The 10,966-nt window shown below is 40.1% G+C and overlaps 1 protein-coding gene across 1 annotated transcript in view; it reads right to left on the bottom strand.

Moving 5' to 3' along the window:
- Positions 1 to 1,330: 1,330 nt before the first annotated feature.
- Positions 1,331 to 10,966, bottom strand: part of MARK1 (microtubule affinity regulating kinase 1) — a 213,509-nt gene continuing 203,873 nt past the window's right edge. The window contains exon 17 of the mRNA XM_079299257.1: positions 1,331 to 1,342. Coding sequence (XP_079155383.1) covers positions 1,338 to 1,342 — 5 coding nt within the window. The 3' untranslated portion in view covers positions 1,331 to 1,337. The remainder of the gene's footprint in view (positions 1,343 to 10,966) is intronic.

Genomic DNA, 10,966 nt, shown 5'->3' with positions numbered 1-10,966 from the left:
TCCAACTACTTAGTGACCCTTTTCCAGCTGATATTCTTCTGCCTTTGTGTACATTGTTTATTACTGTTTTACTGCAAAGACAATTATAAAAGTTAAAGCAAGAGACAACATGGCTGGGTAGGAGAGTTAGCTAGAAGTCTCCTGCTGTGGGCTTTGTTTGGTTTAGCAAAAATCCCAAAGTTTTAATTAAGAACTGTGGGTGTCATGGAACTGGGAAGTGAAATTCTATAGTATGGGCTGCACAGAAAAGTCAGACTGGATAGTATGCTCATCCTTTCTGCTTTTATGTCACCTCAAATCTATTTTAAATCTATTTAGACCACTGACAAATGTTAAGCACAGCCCCACCAAGTACATTTGGAATGGAGTCACCTTTAAAAAAGCATAGGCAACAATATAAAGCAAAACAAATATAAAGGTGGAAGCATCAAGAAGTAAATGCAAAGTAACCAGCAATATGAAGGCTGGCTAAGGTAGGAGTCTGCATTAACTGCTTCACTTTCAAAGCTGATGAGTGTCACAAGCTCTCACTTTTTTGAGTGGTTTGTTTAGTCAAAGATGAGAAATAAGAGGATATTTTCAGCGGGAGGGGGTGTTGCTACACATAATAAAAAACAAGTCACACTTTTATGAGGACAGAAATTGCCATCTACAGAGGACAATGTGAACATATTGAAGGCAGTGTTCCAGAGTTTTTGGGTTCCCATCCATGGGTTTTGATATGCAGTGTTAGTACCATTACAGCTAGGCTATAGATGAACACACAAATGAGGAAATACAGATTTGAATGCAATGTTTATCAAGTCTTTTTCAAATCTGCTCTTTCCCTATGTATTTATGTACTCTTGGAACAATTCAGCATTCCCAGCAGTTATGTGAGGAATGACTGCACTCTCAGTAATCTTCCTATTGTGGCAGAAGATGATAAAATAATTAATGAGCTAACTGGGAGCTGGAAATTTCACATTCAGTTTCCAGCCCTGACACAATCTTCCTGTGTGACCCTGGGTAAGTCACGCAATGTTTCTGTCACCCAGTTCCTCATCTGTGCTTTGACTATGTGAAAAAAATTCAGTTTATTGCTCTGAAAAAGCATCTCTACTGTCACACCTGTGAAGTGCATCCCAATCCACAGCACAATTATTAATGTCCCTCTGTGAGCTGCACAGCAAAAGTCAGTCTGAGTAACTAGAACTCACCCACCAAAGTTTTTTAGCAAGTTGCAAGTACAACAAGGAGCTGGTATGGTTCTGAGCTCATGGCCTCCCTTGTGGGTGGCAACAACTTGATGAAAGTGTTACTAATTGTATTCCTAGTTTTGTGAAAAGAGATTTACTCTAAACTGGAGAAGTTCTAGGAAATGGGAAGTGTTGTCAGGCCTGTAGTGATTACATTGCTTGTCAGAGATAAGTAAGTGCAGGGGACCAACAGTGCAGAGCACTGTGGAACCAACATGTTGGAGCTGTGCCACAAAAGGTCTTCTCTTCAAAGGTCTTCTCTATGCCCATATTAATATGTAGATAATAAACCCAACAGCTGGAGGAGCAATTCTAGCCTTCCTTGGGGTAACACCTTTCTACCAATCATTCTGAGGAACAGCTGGAATAGAAATAAAAATACCAGAGGCCTCAACAGAAGAACTGCTTGGTGGTACTCACATGGCATCTGAGAAAGGGAGACTCTCCTTTGTTGTCACAGTTTTCCTTTTACGCGTTGTCTCAACACCTCAGCAATAGTAGAGCAACACTGGAGACTGGACCATCCCTTCATGAAAACCATGAAATAGGAATCAACAGCACACCACTGCATTTCAAAGGCTGCTCAAACTTTTTTTCTGTGTTGAAAGGCAAGAACTGATTTTTCTCCATTTTCAACTCTTCTCACATATCCAAGTTCTCTTACTGGAAACCGGCTTTTCTCCAAGATTATGTGATCTGTGTACAGTGAGCATTTTTTCTTTAGTATTCATCTAATTTGTGGGATTGCCTGAAGGGTGTTCCCAGTTTCATCACAATTCTTTTGTGTTTTGTTTGTTCTCTGAATTGACTGGAAATGTCCATAATTTTTCCTGCAGTGCTGAGCTGTGACAAGTCATGGGTGGCACATGGAGGAAGTGAGGAGCTGATCCTGCAATGCAAAGTCACTGGGACTTGAGGGTATGTTGCTGATATTTCTCCTTCACTGATATGACTTCCCAGAGTTATAGGATAACTGGCTCTGTGGCATTAATCTGGTTGCTTAGTCTTTATCTTCACCCCATGACCTAAGCCTGCTGATGTACACAACCATCTCAGAAGACCAGTGATATCTACTTAAATGTTTAAATTAATTTAACATCTGAATCTATATTTATTTTCTACATATATTAATTTTAAAAATAAATTATGATAATACAATTGCTCTTATCATTCTTTTTGTTGCCTTATCTCTTTGTTACTATCATTAAAAACTTTTCATTATTGATAATGAGAGTCATATGAGTGATTGAATTGCAAAAGGATTCATTTCACATGTACCCCAGATCCCCTCTGTTAGTATAGTCCCCCTCTTCCCAGAGATGCCCACAACAGTTCTGTTTTGCTTTTGCTTTTAAGTTTTCCTTATCCATAAGGGAGCCTTATCCACCTCTTGGTGCAATGGGCTATGTTTGCAGCACATCTTTAAACCCAAGGACTCCATTCTATGTCTAGCCAAAACCCTAGGAGAGTCTCCAGCACAGATGAACTCCTGGGAGCAATATTTTACTAACAGAAGGGCATGTCATACCTAGAGAGAAGAATCTGACTTATTGCACTGGAAGATAATTGTCTGCACCCCTAAATGGCCTGTGAAGGCCCTGAAGAGGCATCTTGTTAACTCATGAAGGTCAGTTGCTGTTGTGTCAGCATGTGAGAGCTCCAAAATAAAAATACCAGACATATGTTTTTCCAATGTCCTCGGAACTTCAAGAGGTAAACACATTCATTTCCTTTCATTTTGCATCCCTCTGATTGCTTTTAAACATAGCAAGGATCAAATCTTTCCAACACTGATACCTATGGCAAGCCTCCCTCTGACTTCCACAGATGGGAATTTGGCTCTGCAGAATGAGTGTCTGGGGAGGATGCATTGAAATAAATGGTAATTGTCAAAGCACGTTGGAATTTAGAGCACATTTGTTGCAAAGATAGAAGCTCGCTGGGGTATCTCATTGTCAGAGTCAATTTTATTTTCCTTACTGCACACATGCACATATTTGAACCTTGTCATGCTGCAAAGGGAAATACCTCATTAGATTTCACTAGGGTTTCTTCAGAGTTGTTTATAACTACAGTCAATAAAGATATTTTTGTTTAATAAATGAAATACTGGAAAGGCTTGTTCTATCAGGAAATCGAAGGAAGTGAATTTATCCCTGGTAAAGATGAAGCTCTATTTTATAGGGTGCAGAAAGCCTGCAATGTGTATTATTTTTCAAATAGTTGAAAGATTTATAGTGGTGAATGGTTTCTTTAAATGGTTTCTTTTTCAGTCTCATATTAACTGCAACAAAGCAAATGTTGCAAATAAAAACAAGCGTAAACCAAGAGCATTTCTACATTCTGTATTTTCAATTATGATTTTAGCAGAAATGAATCACTTGTCCTTTTTTCATTTGGAAGCAGTTTTACTTCCCTTTTCCCCACTGGACATATAATTTTGATTTATAAACACAGCAATCTGGAGCAAAGGGAAGTTTTAAGCACTGTACGTATTCCTGCTGAGGCCTAGAATTATTTTGCTTAGAATTTTTATCTTCTTTATATTTTCAGGTCAATTTTAGCTCTCCACTTTAGAGATGAAAAACATGGTTGCAGATGACATTGTTTGCCCATTTCAAATTCACACAGGCCTAAGGTTACATCTTGCATGCAAGGCCCCATTTTATAAACATGGTGACGGGTTCTTCCAGTCAAAATGTGCTTTTAACTGGGATAAACCTGTCTCCCCATGTTAAGGCTTATAAATCTTCTCCACAGGGCCATTTACAATCCAGCTACTGCATGCTTACTTTATTGACTCTGAATGAATAAATCAGTTTTCCACATCACCCCATTCTCTTTGCTGATGTTTTGATTTGGTGTCTATCCAAAAGTCTCTGATCACAGACACATGATTATAAAACCATCTCTCGCACTGAAAACTATTTAAGGAACAAGCACTGGAATTAACTTCTTTTAGATATTATTTTACACTGCACATTTGAACTTGGGGATATACATTTTTCACAGGGCTCATTTCTGCTGGGCAGAACACTCTGATAAGACTGCAGAAGCCAAGAAATTAAATGAGGGTTTTTTTCATCATTCACTGCTTGGCTTGAGCTTCCACAACACACAATCTGTGTTTTTAACTCAGCTGGGGCTCCCTGAGTGCATGCAGGTGTTTCTCCCCTTTAAAGATTTTTTTTCAACCTTTAAAAGAATTTCATTGCTTTGTTTTGATAAAATTGGGGGTTTTTTTTCTGCTGCATCACTCAGGTGGAATTTTGCTGAACTATGGGAGAAAAAAGATTGGCCATCAGAGATTTACAGTAAGGTTTTCTTTCCATCTAGGATATCTAGAAAAGTATTTCTATTCACAACCTAGGTTGGAAATTTGAAAACCCTTTGTATAAAGGCTGTGGGAGATCCCTAGGAAAGCATTTCATATACTAAGATCAGAGACTGGCTTGTGTCTCAGCAGTAGCATTTGTCATTTTCTCCTCATAACTCTAGGAAGAAAGGGATTGACAGAGTATTTCTAGATTTCCACTACAATCTAATCCTTTTTTTGAACCTTGTCTGGAATTAAAAACTAGAGGGAGCCTGCAGAGTACAAGGAGCATCTAGTGATGGAAATAACATGAAGACCAGCCTGGCAAGGCATTTGATTTCACAGGAAAAGAGCCCCTGAGACTGGAGCATGCAGGAGTTCTAACCCTTTCCTGAATTGCCTCAGTGAGGAGAATGGTTGCACTACAGTCTCACTATGTTATTTGGTGGTTTATTCAAAAAAGAAGTGAGGACAAATTCACTCACTTAAGATCTAGCTGTCCTCTTTTTCTCCCCACTGGCTTTATAAAACAATGACAAGGCACTTAGAGAGATGGTATAAATCAGATGAATCTGGGCCTCTCTTTTGCTTACAATATTTTCCTACAACAGCTGTTAACAAACATCACCCAGACACCAATAATACAGCTTTAAAAGCTGAAAAACAAGCCAGAGAAAGTCCAACAATTCTCCATTGCAGAGAAAAACAAGAAAATTCAAATTTTGAGGTACATTATCTCTCTGGGACTATTTCAGACGAGAAAATTTCATCTGGAACAAGATAATAGAACATTAAAACCTCAAAGGGGAGTAACAGACAAGAGATTAACTTAAACACCTCTTAAAAATAAAGAATTTGACTTTGTCCCGGAAAACACTGACACCAGCATATGACCTATCACAGAGACAGGGAGATACAGTGCAGAAAGATAGTGGGGATACAGAAAGAATGATGATACCACAAGTAACACAACAGCTACAAGGAAAGCTGAAGACAAATGGCAACAGCAACAGCAACAGATGTTTTCCCTTAAGGTCATAAATGAAAACAGAAATACTTATGCACAGGAGCTTTTTCGGAGAAATACGTCTGTGTGAGACCATGAAACACTAGTGAAAGAAAAACAGAGCACAAAACACCAGGAATAAAAGCAAAGCAGTGTCCTCTTTTTGCAAGGAGAATCAGGGCAGATGCCCAGGTAGCTGGTGATGAGCTGCTCTTTGAGGAGCAGGAATCTCATCTCTTCCCACCAAGGTGATGAGAATGGACACACTGCTGGGTTCTGGCAATGTCTGGGTGATTTCCTGCCCAGGGTACCTGGCACAAGATTTGGTTTGAAGTTCTTGTGCCAGGGAGAGGAAGGACAGCACTGGTGATTTGCTTGGACTGAGACAGAGACCAGGGGTGGTACAAGAGCAGAAAGCTGGGCCCCCTCACCAGGAGCTGCCAGCTAAAACTGTCCTGGCTAAGCTCATGCTCTGCTGGTGGCATTCCTGGATGGCCTCTGGGCTGCAATTCAGGCTGGGAGGTGCCCTTTGGAAGTCACAACAAGTTGTATATGAAGTGCCAGAGCAGAGGCTAGGCTCAAGTGAATGTTCAAAGATGTGTTATCCCATTCTAGCAAGCGACACACTGTGGGCAGCTGTGGCCTGAGCACATCCACAACCCTGACTTTACACACACACCTCTGCTCTGCATTTTTTCCCTACAACACCCACATTTGTTCTCTGCTCAAGAAGAATGCAGGGAAAAGTGCTTTCTCAGACCACCTCTAGCTCAAGGCTGACATTATCAGTTTGGAATATTCACAGGGCTATTGGGTGTCCGGAAGAGATAATGGCTGAGATCTGAGTGTACCATTCAAGCCTAAACCAAACACCTCCCCAGATCTTGCTCAGACTATCAGGAAAGGTAATTTAGCACCTGGGAAGATAGGGTTTGGAGCTTGCATTTGGCACACCAGCCAGCCATCTCAGAATGGACCTACCAGATGAGATATTGTGTCACCAAAAAAAGTTTGCGGAGGTGTTAAGTGCAAAAGCATTCCTGAACCAATAGAATATAAAAAACACAAAAAACTCCAACACTTCTGCCAGGAAAGATTAGTTTCTGTGTGTTTTTTCAAAAAGCTGTTTGCATAAATAGGCAGGAAAGAAAGGAATAACAAGAAGTACCAAGTGGTTTTCACAGTTCTGATAGGCTTGGTGCACATGCAGAAGAGCTCTGGAAACTGTCTGGTTGTAGTGCAGGGTGTGCTCTGCTGCCTCATGGACATACCTGCCAGTGGCAGAGCTAGCAGAGATTTCTGCTACACAACCTGACTGACTGTCAATGGAAAAAAAGAGTATTTGCACGTGTGAATGTAAGTTTGGATCACTGAATGAGGTGGTGGATGCAATTTCAATGAACCTAAAGGACTTATGAGCACGTGCCCCATTTTTATAAGTGACTCCTCGTTGCAGATTCAACACAATGCCGTGGCAACACCATGAAGAAGTTGCCATTCCTCAGCCAAAGCACTATAACCACCTTGGAATGCTGGAGCTGAGAATTCATCCTACTCGTGTGGTGTAGCTAACCTCAGGATAGCCTCATCACAGTCACAGTGCACAGGCAGCTTGTCAAAGGGTGGGTGGTAAGTTGTTTTGTTGCCATAACTCATCTCTGTATGCCAGCACATAGTGTCCTGCTTTGGTTCTGCACGCATTTTTTGAGAGGATTCCTAAATTACTTAAATAAGTTCTGGATTCTTGTGGGGAAAAAAAAAAAAAAGAAAAAAGAATATAAAAAAGCTAAATGCTCACAGTTTGAATCAACAGGAGAGCTGACCATGAGCAGATTTGTGAAACATTATAGCCCTGTTATTGTGGGTTTCCAATTGCAGAACCAGGAATAAAACTGACACAAGATATAATCAAAGAAGAAGTAAAAGCCTGGAAAGGAAATAATGTTAGCCAACATTGTTTTATGAACATCAGTCTCCTTGGACAGATCTGATTACATCCTCTGGTGAGATTATAACTCGCTTGATAAAAATGACTACATAAATATAAGAGACATTTTAAGGCTTTTGACTACTACTGCACGACATTTAGGCTTTCAAAAATTACACAATATAATAGAGCATGTGATGTACTGAATGGTGTGAGTAGCCAAATAAACATCAGGGCCCTAAAAAAAGTCACCATCAAGGGCATGGGCAGGGAGGTGGGTGCTCTAAACTCCTCTTCTGATTGGCAGGAGAAGTGGCAGACTGCTGAAATCTTTGTGTTTCAAGAAAGAAAAACTATCCAGGTGTTTATACAATTGTGAAATTGTTAATTAACAATTTTCGGGAGACACTGAAGAGAGAGTGGGATTTGGTTTCTCAAATAAAAAAAAGGAAAAGACATGTTAGTTTGAGGAATAAATATTAAAGAATGCAAATTCATTTGTGTTTGGTTCCTAGAGCCATTAGTTAGATCTGAATTTCTGGGATTCAAATGTCAAATTCAAATTTGAAAATTGTTCTGCAAAAATATGTCTCCTTTGCCTTTATAATACTGTGGTACTGATGCTCCCTAGTTTTAATTCAGTGTTTGACAGTGAGCAGCCTTCTCAATTCAACATGCTTCTTTCATGAAACATGAAGAAAATTTCCATATAAGAGTTTTGCATAACCTGTGAACCATGAGATTCTTTCATAATATTTATTGTTGCTTACAATGCAAACAAAATTAGAAGGTTTTTTTAGTGAAGGAGGGCATGAGGCACCTTGTGTTTTAATTTTAAAATAGCAAAAGGTCCCTCCCATAGCAGAAGTTAAGTCACAGTACTACAGTGAAAATTCTGAGAATGAGTATAAACAAAAGTGAAAAAGAGTGGAGTATTTCCAGCCAACATTATGCAGGAAACTAAAGACAGCAATTTTCTAAAAATGAGAAAAAGAAAATCCTGGGAAAGTTGTTCAGTTTTTTCTGAGGCTATTATTTTTACTCATCATTTCTGTAGCAGAAGTACTGGTTTTGTGATATGTTGTGCTAATGTAGTATAGACGACATGTATATATATTTACAGACAACTAAAAAGCAGCCATATAAAAATCCTTTATAGCCCAAATCTTATAGTGCACATTTTATAGAAATTTTTAGGGGGAGGACCAACCAAGTCCTGGTTGTTGTATAATGTGGCACAGTTAGTTCAAATCTGCTCACCAGGGAGATTTCCCTTGCTCACTCAGAGCATGGAAGGCCAGAGGCTGGATAGTGGAGGATTGAGCAGCAGTCCAAGGTGCTAATGGGGTGATTATCCACTTGACTGATACAAGGACTGGGGGGTACAATAGCAGGGTAAGTTTTAAATAAACTCAAGTTTACATTCCTGAGGAGACGGGAGGACACAGAAATGAACACTCTGCTGCATTTCCAAAAGCATCAGTTTCCCCAAAGCTTCTGAATGACACCACCATTTGTCATCACCCTTGCTGTCTCTTACACTGAGCATTTCTTTCAAAAAACCCTCCTTCTCAGTCCTTCTTTATAACACAGACATCCTCAGGTGCTGTGCTGAGCCCCAGCAGGCAATACCTCAAAAGAGAATTGAGCAAACCCACTTGGACCAGCAGAGAAACTTCACATTCCCTCACTGATGCCCACAGGGAGAACCCTCACACTAACTAATATTCAATATGAGAGCCAAATCTTCCTCTGTGCAACTGAGTTCTAAAGTTCTAAAGTGTTTCTGCTTTCCCTCTCACATCCCTATGAGCTAACCACATGCCCTTGCTACTGTTGTCCTGTAACTGCCTTGAAAAAGAAAACAAAATAGAAAAGGAAAAAAAAAAAGTATCAGAAATCCCCTAACTAATTTTAACAGCTAGGGAGCTGGCAAGCAGAAGTGTGTGTGCTGTAGAACTGAAACAGGTGTGGTTTGAGCATTTTCCACATTTGGTTTTGGCAAAAACATGAACAGAGGGTATTCCTCCACTCTGATAATGGGGTCTTGGAATCCGTTATCTGAAATAAAAATTCTTGGCAGAATTCCTCATGTACTCAAAATGTGCAAGAAAAACTGAAAATTATTGGTTTTTTTCTTTTCTTTTTTTTTTCTTTTTTTTTTTTTTTTTATTAGGAACCAGTTATAAATGCATAAATTTTTATTCTTGTGTGAATTTTACTGAGGCGTTTTTTACTTAGGGTGAGTTACATGTGAAGACATTCCCACTCCTCTCCTAAAAGAGTGAGCTGGATCCCCCTCTCAAACAAATGCCCCCCTGATGGATTTGCATCTCTGTGCACATGTACAGGGCACAAGGTTTAACACACAAAGTGAATGAATGGCTTGTTTAGTGTTAGAGGTGACAAATTCTGCTTTCTCTTATTCTCCATTCCCTCTGTTCTGCACAAGCCTCTTAATCCTGGGGAGATACAAAATCTTTGTCAAGGAAATTCTGTGGCATCTCTGCCACCTGTGGATGGTATAGATGATGTACTAAATGCTGTGATGATGATATCCCACATGTTTCTGCTCAGTGGAGAGCACAATTTACACCTTTTCTCAAAACTCCTCCAAAGAGCCCTTCAATATTCCTTGCTTCCAAAATGCAGAGAGTGATTTGGCTACTAATAGAGGAATGATGCTCACAAGCCTGCCTGCAGCACTGCAGGATGAGGGAAGCTTGCACTGGAAAACCTGCAGCCAGCTCTCAGAATGGGCATTAGATTTTTCCCTTATGTGTCTTTTCTCTTTGGCCCTCAATCAGCCCTACTGTTGAACTCCCACTGTCACTCTCACAACAAACCTCAGCACGGCTGTAGAAGCTGCTCCCAGGGTTTACAGAAGGCACAGGTTTGTGTTTTACCCAGGTGAGGAAGCCACTGTCAGAGATCCCTCAGCCTGAGTTTTCTGCACACCAGACCATTGGCTATACCAGCAGGACTTGCTTTGGCTGTTTCAAAAGAAGAAAAATCAGTCCATTTCTCTTAGGAAAGGCAAGGTTTGTGGCTGGGTCTCAGACACCGAGTCTCAGATGGACAGACAGCCTCTGTGCCAGGCCAAGGCAAGGTTTTTCTGCAGGGTCTGTGATCTGTGTGTGGCCTTTGATCAAAGCTGGGGCTTTAGGGCTCACAGAAACCAGTCAAAGCAGCCGGATGTTCATAGATTTACAGATACTCAAGAAACATGGTTCTTCAGACCTAAACTATGTTTCAGTGGTTTCTTCCTGTTAGATTTTTCTGTAAGGAGAAATAATACAACAGTAGTAAATTATCTCTGGGGTTTCGGGTTTAGGGGTTTTTTTCTATTTCACCAGTCATTCCTTGGTAAAAAGGATCATATCGTTTCAATAGTCAAATTGAAGTTTATACTCAATACTATGTTTATCCCAACCTGAAGTCTGAATATTTGAGGCATGGATTTTGTATCCCAATACATG

The sequence above is a fragment of the Erithacus rubecula genome (genome assembly GCF_903797595.1).
Source record: "Erithacus rubecula genome assembly, chromosome: 2".
In the NCBI taxonomy this organism is placed as follows: domain Eukaryota; kingdom Metazoa; phylum Chordata; class Aves; order Passeriformes; family Muscicapidae; genus Erithacus; species Erithacus rubecula.
Note: the sequence above shows the minus strand (reverse complement) of the source record. Positions and strands in the feature narration are given on the sequence as shown.